Genomic DNA, 17,108 nt, shown 5'->3' with positions numbered 1-17,108 from the left:
GAGGATCCAAAAACTTGTGAATGGTCCGATTAGATAAAGTAGCTATTCTGAAAATGTCATTCTCGCCCGAACTTTGAATTCTGCAAAATGCTAAAATACCCAGCAATGCCAGCATATTCCGACCATGATTCTCAGAGTATTGAGAACAAAAGATTTAGCTAAAAATTGTAAACGAGTTTTATCTAGCCATTTTCGATCTTTCAAAAGTACTGAGACAGCTGTAAAGACGAGAGAAATATGCTCTTTTTATGCCTTTGAAATCAATCAAAGTGCCAGCTAGAATGGGATCTAACAATGGCGTTGTAAATCTAATGCCTAGCAAACGTGAATGGACGTCAAAATCCAAAGGGCCTATTTTTGAAGTCATAACCACCACTTTTCATCTCCATTTGTGAAATTTCTGAAAAAAGTCTTAAAGGCATCTGCTTAAGATTATCTTTACAATGAGATATTACTTTTAACAAGAAGCCGGAGCGGCGTGAAGGTCCAGCTGACGTGGCAATAACCGAATGTCGTTCGTACCGGGTTCCTTAAGTGACGCATAAAAATTTCCTTCCCATCCTCCACTCTGAGCTTCTATTCTTTGACACTTTCTTTGTATTGCTAAGCTTTGAAAGTTTTTGATGCATTTCCCGAAATTTCGAAACTTATGCCGCTCATGGGATTCGAACCCACTTTATACAAAGCACCTATGATATGAACGCCAGCGCCTTATAACCACCCGGCCATCGAGTCACAACTGCATCAAGGAGTTCAAAGTTCCTTATAAACATGGTATTTACTCCGCAAACTCTACCCGGGGGCTAAAACCCTAACCAGGGGTTAACTCCCAACCCTAGCCCTAACCCTACCTGAAACAACACTTTAATCTAACCGGGAAATTTACTACCAATTCAATCCAAAACATAGATCAAACATTGCGCGGGTAGGCGGGGCAAAAATTCTAGATCGGCGGTTGGTTGTTTAGCCTGGACTTGTTAATTTATTGCGCGCACAGGCCCCGACAAAGACAAAATCTTTTCGATCAATTGCTTTATAAAGGACCAATTATATCTTTTCTTCTTCAACAGCAAGGTATCAAATATACGGACTAGCAATTTTTTTAGAACAGACTTTAGTTGTCACCTTATAATGACTAAGGTTGTTTTTTTTTGACATATCCAAATTTTAACGTTACGACATCGTCAACTATATATGACGTGATAAAGGACTTTTTTCCCCCGGTTTTTTCCCTAATTTCTCAAAAAAGACAATTAATTTTATTAACTGGAATTTCTAAAATCTACATCCTAATACGCTTCTTTTGACGTATAAATGACCATGCTTAAAGCCCCCAGTTTTCTGCGCCAAGCTTATGTCCATTTTGGACATGCCATAAGTTATACGAGATGTCCAAAATTTTAGTAATTTTGCAGAGGCACTTTCTCCACTTCGAACATAATAAACTATACATCAAAAGAAGCCTGTTAGAATGTAGAAAATTGAAATCAGTGCTACTTAAATTCAGTTTATGCCAATTTCGAGAAATTGGCTGAAAGCCTTCTTTACGTCATAAGTGATGACGCAACCTTGTCCCCATGTATTTCCTCGTGCCTTTACGTTACTGGTGGACGCTAGAGAATACCCTGGTGTAGGCTGATGCAATCATTTACCCAAGGAAGACACTTTTATGATTTCAATTCTGTTATGATATTGTAATCTTATAAAATATTTTGGTAAATTTTATGTACAAATTTTTACTAAAATTTATTCACTATATAAGGTTAATATTCAAGAAAAAAACACAAATGGAACGACGTACTTTGAGTCTGTTCTTGACAAGTTTCAATATATAGAAAAGAATCTGGTTATGAAAGTTATTTCAGAGATGTGTAACAGCGTAGCTGGATAAAGGACGAGAATTCCTTAGCGGATTGCTTCTTTGTCTTTTCTATTGTAAACTGTTCATAATAGAAATTCATTACCCTTGAGTGTTCTGTTTTATAAGAAAAATGAAGCCAGTCAAAGTATTCATGCAGTACGTCAGCACATTTTTTGCTATGATGTTCCCGCTTTTCATCAAAATAATATTTGCAGAAGATATCCCAAAAGCTTCCTTGTAAATAAAATTTTATCTAATTTTATCAACGTGTGTTATGAATTTGAGAAGCTTTCATGATTGCTCTTAAAAAGTCTCGGATGTAAATATTTTGACAAATATTGTTTCAGTTGACTTGAAATTTTTTTCTCCATAATCACACATACCGACTCGCTATCTGAAAATATCAGTTAGAAAGTGGGGCACCCCGTGGTGTAGCGCGGTATCAAATGAAAAAGTGCTATTTATAATCTTACAGAAGAGATGTCTCATATAACTTTACTAGTGAAAACAATGTTTTTCATTTTTTTAAATTATCATTCACCAATGTTTTACGGACCATCTTGATAATTAAAAGTTTTTAATCGTGAAAAATAAACGCAGCAGCAGAATCATTGGCTAAGAGTAAATATAAATTTTACAAGTTTGTAATTAAGATAGTTAAATTTCATATCAAATTTTAATGTCAGGGTACAGAGATAGAATAAGGCTTTTTCAAAATGTGCGCTATCCAGCTTCGCTATTTATCCTCGGTTATATATTATAATATGTGCTCATTTTGAATTTCCATCATATTTGTAGGTGATCGTATCCCAGCTGGCACACAACATTGTTTCAACGTCCATCTAACATTCATAACGTCTTTTTAACGTTATATAAACGTCGAAACAACGTTGTGTGCAAGCTGGTATAAAACCGATACAAATGACTCTCGCTATTTCGAACTCGAACTCTATTATTTGTTCGAATAAAAGAGAGATTTGAAGTATAGAAATTATTTTAAGAGGGTTTCTCCTTGACAGGGACTGAAGAACAGTTCGAATTACAGAAAGATTCGAACAATAGAAAGTATTTTAAGAGGGTTTCTCCTTGACAGGGACTAGAAACAAGTTCGAATAAGGGAGACTTTGCTGTACTGTATTAATCTTTAATTGTAGATGCTATTCCACTTTATCTATATCTTCTGTCGCCCAATGATCTTGGATGCGTTTCGAGCGCTCTTTATTTCTCAAGGACATCGAAACTTTCTCTGGAACACGATCACTCAATTCACGCCGCTGATAGAACAATATATAAGCATCCGAATTGACGACCTCATTTTCGGACAAAGAATTGACTGTCCGGTCATCAAAATTATACCAATTTCGATTAAAACTGTTATAACAGCTGGCTGTATAATGCCCTTGGTTTAAATCAGAACCAATATGGTTACACACCGCTTTTAAATCGTATAAACATTGGGATTCATTCTGCGGAGGAGCCTGATATCGTAACCGGATACTCTCCTTTTGAAAGCGGGAATCCAAGAGTTCCGTATGATCTTTTGTTGAGCTGGTTGTCGTAGCAACATATGATGATAAATCTAATCCATGAATCGGGAAACGTACCAAAGTACGTGCTTTATCTTTAAATGTCTGAATCTGTTGAAGAAATATAAGAAAATGCATTTAGACCAATTAACATTTAATTATTATTGGCAGCCGTAACCGTTTCTATTCCTATAGGCCATATAGCATAGTAGCATTGATTTTGAAGATAAATTTCTAAAATTTCTATCCCTGTTGGGATTTCAATAGGCAATTTTATCCCGCTGTTAGAGAAGTTTCACCGGGGCTGCGAGACAGGATTGTATAATTTTTTTCCCTTTTTGAAATGCAAATCAATTTAGAAAGAACAGACCTTTAAAAAGTTTGGATTGTAAGGCCCCAACATACCTGATCAAACCGTTTCAAATGGAGGACCAAAACATCAGGTAAAGACCAAAGCGACATCTTTTTCGTGATTCCTGACTGTTCTTGTTGACAAAACTGACATTTCCATGCACCCACCTCCATCAGCTGGAAAAGGGTGTCAAAATAATTTAACAATATTGAATAAATAAACAAACATATTCTGTTTTTTAAGGCTCAAGGGCTGTGCGGCGATTTGGGAGTGCCTTAGGTATCCTGAGTGTTATCAAATCACGCACGAAACCGAGAAACGACTTTAAAAAAACGTTACCTTTTCTTCCTTAGTTTGTAGTTTGAGACAGTCGTGAATGTCAACCACGAATTGCTCGTTCGCTCGCTCGCGCATGCGTGAACAAGATTTGTCATCTGTTACACTGATTGGATATCGAAATTTTGACATGAACCTAAAATCAAAAAGTTTGATAAAGCTCTTTTCCGCACTCTTCTTATACATATCATAATTCTCATAATGTCTGGTTTTATATTACAGTGGACCCTCTATAACTCGAGCACGCACGGGAACACAAATTTATTCGAGTTAAGGAAATTTCGAGTTATGGAGAAACGTTTATAAGGCATTGTTAACTGAAGGGACGAGCAAACTTGTTCGAGTTAAGGAGACAATCGAGACTCCACTGCATTTAATTTACGTCACTTAGCGTAAGCATTCGAAAATTGTAAGCATTGTCAGTGGTGACTTACAACTTTGATCTAAAATTGGTTGATGAAAATAGCAAAAAAAGTTACTAAATTTACTTTTCTCGGAAAAAACTTTTCAAATTTCTCGTGTAATTTCTTACTTGGCAGAAACTTTCGCAAAAAAAGGCAAAGATCGTGAAAATCGCGAAAGTTTCTGCCCGCGAAAGTAGAGAAAAATCTGCAAAGGATTATGGGTTAATTACCAATGATTTGCACTAGACTCCCATTCGGCTACTAAATATAAACATGTCTTCTGGATATTATCATCATATGTCATCGACCTAAAAATATGAAAAGTAGGTCAACCAGTTTATCAAAATTTCGTTTCGAAGATAAGTCAAATAACTATTTAATTAGTTATTTAGTTTTTTTTTAACTTCACTGTAGTTCGAAACTGAATTTGTTAACTGTTAGATATCCATTACAGCGTTTTGTATGCACTTAAAAGTAGACGATCTTATCATCTACACAAGATCACTAAAAAAGGTAATAATTTAGGAGGCAGGAAAAATTTGTGAATGGGTAATTAGCCCGGGGCGAAGTAAGCACTGGCGGAAACTCTATCGCCACTATATTTTCCGTAAACCGCCCTGACGCCCTAACTCTACTAAGCATATATTTTTTTCGCGTTTAACCATCTCTCTAAGGGACGATAGCATTATTTAACTATCCCTCTTAACGGACGATAGTGTCGTCTAACTTAAAAGAAGTTTGTGGAACTTACTCTAGAATGTTGGGTTGAAGCAGAGGATAACCGACATCGTTCTTCAGAAATATTGGTTTGGTGTTCACTGATTGACTGTCGTCGTTATTGTTGTTGACAATTCTGAGTCCAAGACAGATCGGGTTCTCCTTGATCTAAAAGAAAATTGGATTCGTTTATACGTTTATAATCTGTGTAATACAGTAATATGAGTATTAGATCATGATACTCATGATACTCGTTCTGGATTTTTCCCGTATATTTTGCTCAACTAAAAGCTTGGAAAATATTAAACGGAAAACTCTCGGAACCATACATACCAGAGGTGGTCAAAGTAAATTTTTCAGAAAATGAGAGCTAAGCACCCAGCCCTGACTCGAAAAAGGGATTAGCTTATTAAAAAAAGTGTACTAAAGCTAAATGAAGTAACTCCATTGTGTTTCAAGCCCCGAAGGAGATAGAGAGGAATCTTCAATCTTTCTCAAACAAATAAAATGAAGCCTTAAGTTTGCCCCACATTTAGAAATTTTGTTTGAAAAACACGTGGGTCACGTGTTTTGGATGGGAAATAAGTGCCTTCATTCCACATCCAGGAGTGTCGGATCTAGTCCTCGGGGCTTTAAAATCAATGAGTTCTGAAAAAAATTTCTTACCACTTTAGTGAGATGTTCTTGAAGGTTTGTTTCCATTTGTTTTCGTATTAATGTTTGAAGTCGTTTGAAACTCATTTGATCAGAAACGCACAACACAGATGGTTCACCGAAACTGGAATGTTAAAAAGAGAATGGTATGGTTACGGTAAAATGAGATAGGATCATTGAGTTTACCAGCCAAAGGCTACACAATCAGTGCCAAAATATTTGGCAGTAAACAGTGATTTCCATGCTCTTTTCTGAAATCCCCGGTGCCCAAACTTAAATGGTTCGATTTGTTGGCTGGTTTTCCTCAACCATTGAAATTTGGAATCTAGGAAGTGAAATAAAAGTTATGAAAGTGTTTTTCAAGGCTTACTTGCACGAATCTTTAACTTTTTCTAGGCAAACAAAAGTGATGCCTTAATATTTACGCCTTATTTTGGATGACGGGTTGCACTGCTTTTTATTATTTCGCTTTTTACAATTTTTCGAATTCTGGTGGCAAATATTTCTCCCTATCTACCGTTTGTATGAGAACAATACGCCATCTTTGCTGCGTAGACCACAGTTAGGTATCAGCAATTTTATCAATTAAGACTATTTGATCGCCTTCTCGCTGCCCGCCATGTCAATTGTCAGTTATTTATTCTGGTCGAATAAATCGGCCGGGTAGCTCAGTCGGTAGAAATTTCGCCTTACAATCTAAGGGTTGTTGGTCTGATCTCCGTCACCATCAACTCAGAAAATGAGTAGCTTAGATTGGGCATTCTGATCTAGGCGGTAAGTTAGTGGGAGCTGAGAGTAGGTGTGTCGCTCCACCTCAGCATTCGACCTCCCAGGTCTTGTACTAATAGAAAAGGGGATAGACTCCTTCACACCCGGCTCCGCCAAAAGCCACCAGATGGACGTACTTACTTACTCACCGAACTGTGGTCTACAACTGATCTATATTCAACAAAGATGGCGCATTATTGTGCTTTAACTACCACGGGCTTGAGAAAGACAGTATCTCTATCTAGTGGTTTTGTATAAGATATTTGTGATTCTTACCTAATGTTAGTTCTGTTTCTTCGCTCTACGTTACTCACGACCAGAACAATCTCATTGGATCGTGTTTCCGCCTCATCAGCTTTATGTACGTCTTTAGAAAGCTCCACAGCATATAAACTTTTCTCGTCGTTCGGTAAAATACTCAATGGGTTATCGTTCTGTAAAATACGTTTCACGCCGTGAGTCGTTATCTCCACTATAACAAAATCTTGAATACCTGATTGGTCAACTATTTCAGTTCTCAACTCGTGTAACGTTCCCTTACGTTGAAATTCAAAACCATATCGAACCATGCGAGGTGGTTTAATCGTAACAGCTACATTACCAATTGTCTTATTCGTAACAGGTACAGTACCTGGAATCTGTTTCCGACTAACTACAGTCGTATATAAAACACTTTTTGGTTTGGATGGTATCTCAAGAGATAGATTAATATACGGATCAAAAGTTGATGAGGATTTTCCACAGCGTAGACAAGGTATACTTGATTGATATTGAGAAAGGAATAGACCTTGAATATAACTTTGTTTGTATTTAGTGAAGGATGCAAATGATGCTACGGCTTGCTCTTCCTCGTTTGATTGCTTCTTCTTCTATGATGAAAAAAGTAAAGTGAATACCTTAAGACCGTCCACACACTACGGTTCCGTTTCGCTCCGAAACAAAATTAAGCCATTCTATTGGTTTGAAGTGACGTAAGACTTGATTTTAACCAACGGAATAGCTTCATTTCGTTTCGAAGTGAAACGGAACTGTAACGTGTGAGCGTGGTCTAAGTAGATTGATTTGGCGAATTGAGAATCTGAAATTTTCGCGTGGACAAAAAAGGTGCAGTGGAGGCTCTATAACTCGAACCTTTATAACTTGAGTGTCTCATTAACTCGACAAATTTTATGGCCCCTTCAGTTAACAATTCCTTATAAACATTACTCCATAACTCGGAATTTCCTTTAACTCAAACAGATTTGTATTCCCCGTGCGTGTTTGAGTTATGGAGAATCTATTGTACTATATCGGAAGAAAATTGGCCGGTGAAAAACTTCCTTGGCAAAAAATTTCATCACGCTCTGGAAATTTTCTTGTTCGTAATGAGACTAAAAATTGACCTAATAGCATGATGAACAGTGTCGTCAAGGGAACCTCGTTATGGAGTGAAGGAATCCAAGGAAAGAAGTGATTTTCTCCCCTACTTTCGGGAAAATATATTTTATATGAGAATGCTTTTAAGATGGAGAAGAGTTATTTGTATTTTTAGGAAAAGAGAGATTATTTCAGGTGCATTTTCCGGATATTGCTAAATACCATACCTCAAAAGGTATAGCACCAATCTACTAAAGGGTTTTCCTATACTGAGAAAATTACAGCACCATTTTAAGAAGTTTTAAACAAAACATCAAGAGTAAAATTATGGCTAGAGGTATTTTATTTTAATACTATATGTAAAGTTTACTTTAGGTTACGGGTGTTTCATTAAAAAGCGCAGCGGGCAGAGGAAGCATAATACATAACTATACACTTTCACGCAGCACGTAGAGAGACGCCAATACTTCTATAGCTAGAGTGTTGTCATGAAATCTCTATGGTTATGGATCTAAATACTAACACGCATAAAATTCTTAACCTGATTAAGTTATACATAACTATATATACGTTTCTCACGAAATTGCCGTTAGTGCGTGACCTCCTAGCTAAGCATACGACTGCTTTAATATGATAACTTTTCGCGAGATTAAATTTCACGAATTTGCGAATATTTTCCATTTTCGCGAAATTAAAACTCGCAAAAACGCGTGAGATTCCGAAATCCGAAATTAAATCCACCACAAATTTTTAAAATCGCATTTTCGACAGAGAAACCAGTCCAAAGTCTCCATTTGTGGCAAAAAAATGGCTATTTTTCAGCTGCTTTCAGCCTTATTCGCGAAATTAAATCCATGCAAAATTTCTCAAAACTCTGACTCGCGAAATTTAATCCGATTAAAGTTCTTCAATTACCGGAGAATAGGGTTAGAAAAGGGATGTGTTCCTTATCCTGAAAAGCTCTTCTAGCTCTGGTTTAGACGGCCTACCTTTAAATTTGCCTATTCTAATTGTGAATTAAAATGGGTGGAAAGTTAGCTTTCTAAAGTGAATGTATCGCCCTTTTTTGACGTCAATGCAATATCTTTTTCAATCTTTTTGAAGCAAAGGTTTTAAATTGCTAGCTTTCTACCAATTTTTGCATAATCTTACAATTAGAATAAACAGGTTAGTATTTCTTCAGTTTTTTACAGTGCTCGATACATAAGTAGAGCGATGTCAGTAAGGAAGAAAAGACACTTTTTTATTCTGCTACTGGCAGTTTCATGCCAGAGTGGCCTGAAGATTGTCAAAGTGGCATGAAACTGCCAGTAGCAGAATAAAAAGGTGTCTTTTCTTCCTGACTGAATAAGCAGGTAAGAATGTTGGCCGTATAAACTAAAGCCTAAACTCCTGATGTCATTGTTCCACCTGTTACATTGCATAATCTTTTAGTTTCAATTTAGTACCAAGATCCCCAAGGGAGGCACTCAAGCGAAATTTGGAACGGGAACGTGCCGCTAACCATGGTGCCCTTTTTAGACTCTGAAGATATCTGACATGGTCTCAAATTTATTAGTTTTCAAGATGTATATCTAACAGGGTGGTTATTTTGAACAATCATCAGCTGTGGCGTGGTGGCAGGGGGGGCCAGGGGGGCCAGGCCCCCCCAGCGGAGCCCCTAAGGGGCCCCTAAAATAAGGGGCGCCAAGAAGGATTTTTTTCAGGCGCCCATATCAAAAGATTGACAAATGAAAAAATAAAAATGGCGCCCCTCATCACCTCAAAAACTCAAAATTTTCTGGCTCGCTTCGCTCGCACACAAAAAATCTTTAAAAAGGGCGCCATATTTGCCATGTCCACCCAAGAGAAATTTTTCCACCACGCCACTGATCATCAGGTTGGAAATAAGAAAATTTTTCGATCTTATATTTCGTCTACATTTCGTAATTTTTGCCGACTTTTCAGGGTGAAAATGGGAAAATATTCATATCTGGCAGAGTCCACTTCTCAAACTTAAGCGGCACGTCTCCGTCGGCCGCCAAGGTCAGTGCTTCCCCTGGGACAAGAACTATGTGAATTTCTCGTCCTCCTCTGTACCTGTTCGTTAGACTAGCTATCTATCTAAAAATGAAGTCCCAGATTAGACTTGAAAACGGACTTTTTCAGTTCGTTTTAAGTAGTGTGCACTCTTTTTGCTATCATTTGGAGACCATATCAGCTATATCAGATGAATTCCCTTGAGAGGGTCCTTAATATGGTAGCAGAAAAGTACAGATTTAAAGTCTATCAAAATTATAACGAGGTCGAGACAGGGGTGTAAGAAATAGTACCTTTATATCCTTTGATTTGATGCTCCGTCTTTTAGGTGCTGTATTACTGCAACTTTCACTATGTATCTGGTTGATAAGCCACATGAAGATCTCCTGAGCGTCTTGTTGTTCGTTAATATTGTACGATCGGTTATGAAATCGCACGACTTCTAAGACCTCCTCTAAAAGCTGTCGTGTGTAATTCTCACCAAAACAAATACTTTTAATGAGAAGTCCAATCATATAAGTTAACTGTCCTAAATCGTTATTATTAGAATCGGAATGTTGTCGGTGACGCATTTTGAGTGAATGGTTATGATGGTTACGTGTCGTTAGATCAGCCATGAAATGTTCCATGACAAAGTATTCACTGATGACGTCAATGTGAGCAAGACATTGGATAACTGCATTGAAGTAACACGTGTTCCCTAAAATGGAAACCAAATAACACTGTTAACACACCCCCTTTTCACAGAACCGGTAGAATTTATTTCAGTCAATTGGGATAAAAATAACGGGCTTAAACTCGATGGGGATTGATATTCCGATGCTTTTTATGGATGTGGATTTTAATTCTTTTGTTTTCAAGTCAGAAGATTCAGTAGGGTTGTGAAAAATAGGAAATATTTTGCATTGAGGATTGGTCTATTTAATTATTTTCCACCGGGGACGATATTTTGGCCAAATTTTCCAGTGGGAAGGAGTCCGAGTGGGTCTGAGAGAAGGGGTGTTGTTAACTTTGGTAGCCAAAGCAAAGATTTTTCATCTCAAACGGAAAATAAATACAACAAGACAAATTAGCCCACACTTTAAATATTTTGCTAAATTTTTTCTAAATTCTAAGGATGGAAAAGTTGTTTTTTTGTACTATGCTGCGACAGAAATCTGTCTGAGACGGAAGCACTTACACTGTAATTTCTTATTTGGAATAAGAAAAGTGAAGCTTTTGAAACCTAAATTATAAGCATCAAATATTGATCAAAACCAAAGAAAAAGTTGCGGAATTTTATTCACGGTTAACAGCTCAAAATTTGGAAGTTTCGCGGAATTTAATATCGCAGTTGAGAAAATTTTTCATTTACAATATGGTCTTTTTTGCCCTAAAAAGACCAATTTTGAAGGTGATATTTTTTCAAATCCTGAGAATATTCGTGTTTCGTGGAATATAATTTCGTGGGTTTGTCAAAAAGCCGCGAAATTAAATTCCGTGAAAATTTGTTCCGCAAAAATTTCTCCCCTTAAGACAAAACTCAAAAAGTTACCGAGGTTATGCAAACCGATGGTGCCAGGAATTTCAGTGAATCCAGCGCTGCTGATTGTGGATACCGGTGTTGATGGAACAGAATCACCAAGGTCTGATGTGTAGCTACCAATAGTTGCAGATCCATGACTCAATCTTGATGAAATTTGTCCATGTCCAGCGATTGAAGAATTTGTACTGGTTGAACAAATACTTAATTTTGGTCTTAGCTTTTGGTGGTGACTTGATGGTGGTAAACTTAAATCTACATTTTGAGATTTTTGATACCTTGATTCATTTGAAATGTTTAGATTCTCTGGTCGGTTGTTTTCACCGAAACGATGATCTTTTTTTGACTTACGACTGAATATATTCCAAATACTACCGCGTCTACGTATACCATTTTGATTTTGTTTTTGTTGACTGGAGTTGGTTGCTATTGGTGATATTTGGTCATCTGCATTGTCCTCAATTCCACTATCAGAGTTGCCACAAGAGACCGAAGATATCGTCTTTTTCAATTCGTTATTAGATTCTGGTCGTATCATGGACTGCTTGACTTCCAGTTTTGCCAATGGTAGTGCCATTCTCTTTGAAAATATTTGGTTTTGAATTTATTAGGTATATTTTCCTGAAAAATATGATTCTAAAAAAAATTAAAGTTTTCCCTGGTTTGGTATAGTCCACTCTATTTTTTTCTATGTTTTTTAACTCTTCTCGAAATTTAGTTGTAAATAATACTGCAAGTTGGTCAAATGTCGACATCCCTCTTCTAATTTCGACCCTTCTTAAGAGATAGGAATAATAATAGGAATAAGGTCGGATTCACTGATAGACTGTTTGATCGCTACGTAAAGAAAATTAGTTTCAATCAGCGATTCTGACCTTCCTATTATTCCTATCTCTAAAGAAGGGTGTCGAAATTGAAAGAGGGATGTCGACATTAGACCAACTTACGGTACACTAAATGGTCCATTTGTCAGCTTGGAAATAGTTGCATAAGACTCTTTCTAATTCCATTGCTCTCGAATTCGAAGAAAATTTGTTTCTGCATATCTTTAGAAATCTGGCGATGTGCATTTTACTTTCAATCTGACGTTTGTGTGAAAACCACGCGGGCCATGCGTTTCGGATAGGAAAAAAATGGCTCATTCCCAATTCATCCTTAGCACCTTCACAAAACTGGCGTTTTAAACTCAATGATCTACACTCCAATTGTTTTCTGGTTTGATTTTCTCAAACATCAAGTTCATCTCCAAATAATTACCAACATTTTACTAATTATCTACAAACGTTATAACCCACAAAACATCACCATAAAACCATCACTAAAATTTTCTGACATCAATCTTTATAATAGTCATGTAGTCAAACAACATAGAAAAAATGAAAGAAAAAAAAATTATAACCGTACATGACTGCGTCCTTTTTATATTACTGATCAATTTAAAAAGACATATCTACGCAGTTAGGTAATTCATACATTTATCAATTTTTATCATCAATGATAATGGTTCTTTTGTTATTTACCCCAAAGCATACTTCAAAAGATTAAGGTGAGATACGTATTAAAACAACTTTTTAAATCTCTAATCTCTTAATACGTAAGCTAAAGTGTATGCCACAACCATAAATTGATGCATGAAATTTGACATAAAAGCAATTATACATTTCTTTGATTATAAAAATGACGTTTATAAGAAGAAAGGATTTATAGGTAATTTTATCTATGTATCTAAATGAAGTGGGCAAAGACCCAAGGATTAAGGTAAAGAACGGTTTCAAAAACCATACCATATAAAACGGATATCTTTTTACACCCCTGTGTCACAGACCGGCTGGGACCCCAACCCCACTGGAAAATTTGGCCAAAATTTCGTCCCCGGTGGTAAAAATACCCCAAAATTTCAGCCCCACTAGAAAATTGACTTTGATTACATCTCCATTCATAATTCATTGAAAAAATTGCACTCCAAAACCATGCCCACTGGATTTTTTAAGCTTGGAACAATAGATTCTCTATCCCACTTGGGATTACGATGGAAAATTTTATTCCCGCTGTGAGAAAAAGTTTTACCGGGACTGTGAGACAGGGGTGTATCTGAATGAAGTGGGCAAAGATCCAAGGATTAGGGTACCAAACGGTTTTAAGAACCATACCATATAAAACTGATATCTTTTCAGGAACAAACTATATAAGAGCATAAGGCTTCCATCACCAAATTATTAAGAACATGTTAAGAATATTTTAATGCTTTGCAGACTCTAAAACATCCAATAATACTAAAAAATAAGAATAATGGTAAAAATAAGAACAGTTTTAGAACATTTTTAGATTTCCTATTGGAAATGAAATTGCATATCTTTACAGTCTAAAAGAGCCTTAGAGTGTTCTTAGTTTTTTTGTCTTGAAATCTATTTTTATACTTTGTTCGTATTTACAAAATTGGTACTATTCGAACTCAAAATGACAGTATTCTTAAAAATACTTCAATAACATTCATAGTACGATATCGATACAATCTATTGTTTATGAGAACCAGTAAAACTCAGGTAAGTTATAAGGTGAAATACCCTATTTTTATTATTATAATTAATCCTTAATTTGCTTAAGATTCAGCTTTTCCAGGCTAATTATTGTTCTTAAATTGTTCTTATTTTCGGCATTTTTCATTCTCATTGTTTCTTCTAATAAAAAAGAGTGCATGATACTTAAAGCAATGGAACAAACTGAGAAATGAGAAATTGATAACATTTCTATTGTATTGTTGTTAAACTTGCTTTTACCTTAAAAGTTTGCCAACGTCAATCACAATATCATTACTTAGTCATAAACACAAACCCCACTACTTACTTCATAATAAAGAAAGAGACATACAATCCAAATACCATAATATTCCGAATAAGCGTTTATTAAATTTTTAGGATTTTAGGAGGAGTGTTTTTTCGAGAGGACATTTAAGAGAGGGGGTGTTTATTCGAAGTAAATAAGGCAGCATTCAAAAGATAAAGTTCTCTAAATAAAAGACACAAAGCAAAACGTAATATTACTCAAATCTCAGAGCTCTAACTGGACTACCTGACACAAGCTAGTTCAAAACATGTGTTTTCTTTCAAATCATAATATTATCGTCAGCATTGACAATTAATTTGTAATGGGATTACATATAATTAGACTCATTTGAGGAAAACCAATTTTCTAATTTTGATAATCGAAAGCAAATAGCACACCGTTATGCAAACGTCATAATTATTACTTTTAACACTTGACCGAAAATCAATCCCACAATCCTTTTCGTTTTAATTAAAAAGTCGTGAAAGTCATTACTTTTTCTTTGTAGTTGAGTGTAATTTGCATGCAGGCGTAGTTAACGCGAAGGGTGATGGGATTGAATTTCGGTCAAACAGAAAAATCAATGTCTATTTTTAGATTCACTGCGGTATGCTATTAGAAAAATCAATCTCATACCTGCAAAACACAACAAGATTTTTATCTGAACAATCTTACAGGAACATATGCTTATTTGTCCCACATTTTTCGATAAGATTTTGATACAGAGGATCTTCCATCTGGGAAACTACCTGAAGTTCTCTCTGAGGTTACTACTGTAAATGAACTTTTGACTCGCTGTTGAATTAAAGGTACACACGTTTTTTTTATAAAAACAAACTAATATAAGAACATAAGGCTTGATGGCAAAAATGTTAAGAACAAGTAAAGAACATTTTAAGGCTTTGCAAACTCTAAAACACCCGATCTCTTACTCTTAGGAAAATGAACAAAAATACTCACAAAATGGTGATAATAAGAACATGTCAAAATTTTTTTACTAGGCTTAAAACTAACGAAGTTAAGAACATCCGAAGGCTTCAAAAATTTTGGATATTCATACACAGTTGACTCTCGCTAATTCGAACTCGGACAGGGAATTTCATTTGTTCGAATTACAGAGAAATTCGAATTATAGAAAGTATATAAAAGGTTTCTCCTTGACGGGGACTGGCAATAAGTTCGAATTATAGAAAGATTCGAATAATAAAAGTTCGAATTAGTGAGTCTACTGTAGAGAAAATAAACTTTTGACTCGCTGTTGAATTAGGGGTATATGATGGGACTGCACCTACTGTCAGCTGTAAACTACTTCCTAGATGACGTCCTTAACAGATATTACGTTTTTTTATAAGAACAAACTATATAAGAACATAAGGCTTCGATGACCAAAATGTAAAGAACAAGTTAAGAACATTTTAAGGCCTTGCAGACTCTAGAGCATTGAATTTCATAGGGAAATAGACAAAAATACTCAAAAGATGGCGAAAATAAGAAAATGTTAAGAACAAGGCATTTAAGGCTTAAATCTGAAAAAGTTAAGAACATCCCAACCCTTCAAAATTTTTGGATGTTTTTATGAAAAACGTGTATTACTCATTATAACAGTTGTCAAAGAATGACAAAAAAGGGGATATTCTAGACTGTAAACGCAGCTTGATTCCTCCTCACACTGATACTGTCAAAAGAGAATCGGTCAGTGACCTAGAGTAAGGCTAGGATAAACGTGCAGGCTAAAGATGTTAGAGATATCCGGCCTAATCCAGGGGGTAGGACTTAAATGACGTAATAAATTGAATCTTTCTCCGGTGTTTTTTATATATATTTTTTTGTTTTGACTGAACTTTAAGTTAATCTTTTTGTGATAAATGACATCATACAGTAAATATTATACTCTAGCATTTTTTTTAAATTATACAAGTCAACACAAAAAAAAAAGATACAAAAATTAATCTTTTTAAAAGTCATTTAGAATTCTAAATAATTTATTTACAATTTTTCCAGTCAGTGCAATGATTTTCAGGTGAAAAGTTCAATCCAGATTGAAACAGACATGAAAACTTTTTTTGAAAACTTTCTTGATACAGCCAATGACCAAGATCAGACTATCTTTAACTCAAACTAATATTGAGGGCATTGTGGCCATAAAAGGATATGTCTAAGGGAATATTTACCGTAAGTTGGTCTAATGTCGACATCCCTCATATAATTTCGACACCCTGCTTTAGATATATAAAAAATAGGAAGGTCGGAATCACTGATAGACAAACGAATTTTTTCCTCTCTGATTACTAAGCGAAGAAAATTAGTTTCAATCAGCGATTCCAACCTTCTTATTATTCCTATCTCTAAAGAAAGGTGAGGAAATTAGAAAAAGGGACGTCGACATTAGACCAACTTACGGTACGTAACAGAGTCGAACTGCTCAGTAAAAACGGCTGAAAATAACTGAAGTCTGGTCACTCGTTTATACCCCAACAAACATTATTGAGGGAAGATAGAGATGGCAATAAGTGTACAAAAAGAAATGAAGTAGGTCGAAGAATTGGAAAAGAAATACAAGGAATGACTAAGTTAGGAATAACCTCGCTTTCAAACTGGATTGTCTTTAATAAAAAAAGGCTTGCAATCAAAAAAAGAAGTAAAAAATATAAATAAGTGACAATGAAACGGGATAGTTTGAATAAAAAACCTGAGAAAAGATTAGTCGAATCTGACGAGCCAAAGCCAGAGCTTACCAGGAGGAAAAAGCTCACGACGGAATGAGTGATTC

At 35.7% G+C, this 17,108-nt stretch overlaps 1 protein-coding gene across 1 annotated transcript; it reads right to left on the bottom strand.

Moving 5' to 3' along the window:
• Nucleotides 1-2,208: 2,208 nt before the first annotated feature.
• On the bottom strand, nt 2,209-12,147 carry LOC136824708 (ubiquitin carboxyl-terminal hydrolase 43-like). Its single transcript, XM_067080690.1, has 9 exons — nt 11,528-12,147; nt 10,287-10,693; nt 6,895-7,487; nt 5,863-5,974; nt 5,231-5,364; nt 4,710-4,787; nt 4,079-4,211; nt 3,793-3,915; nt 2,209-3,498 (listed from the first exon to the last, which is right to left on the bottom strand). The coding sequence occupies exons 1-9, from the start codon at nt 12,090-12,092 to the stop codon at nt 3,019-3,021; spliced, it is 2,625 nt and encodes an 874-aa protein (XP_066936791.1). The 5' UTR covers nt 12,093-12,147; the 3' UTR covers nt 2,209-3,018.
• Nucleotides 12,148-17,108: the final 4,961 nt, after the last annotated feature.

Source organism: Clytia hemisphaerica, unplaced genomic scaffold (genome assembly GCF_902728285.1).
Source record: "Clytia hemisphaerica strain Z4C2 unplaced genomic scaffold, Clytia hemisphaerica genome assembly, whole genome shotgun sequence".
NCBI classification, from domain to species: Eukaryota; Metazoa; Cnidaria; class Hydrozoa; order Leptothecata; family Clytiidae; genus Clytia; species Clytia hemisphaerica.
This window is presented reverse-complemented; position numbering and strand designations above follow the sequence as displayed.

Coding starts and splice junctions, on each gene's coding strand:
- LOC136824708 (XM_067080690.1), bottom strand. CDS start 12,092: ATGGCACTACCATTGGCAAAACTGGAAGTCAAGCAGTCCATGATACGA. Junction 4,788..5,230: donor CTTCAACCCAACATTCTAGA/GTAAGTTCCACA, acceptor TCATATTTTTAG/GTCGATGACATATGATGATA. Junction 3,916..4,078: donor TACAAACTAAGGAAGAAAAG/GTAACGTTTTTT, acceptor ACCCTTTTCCAG/CTGATGGAGGTGGGTGCATG.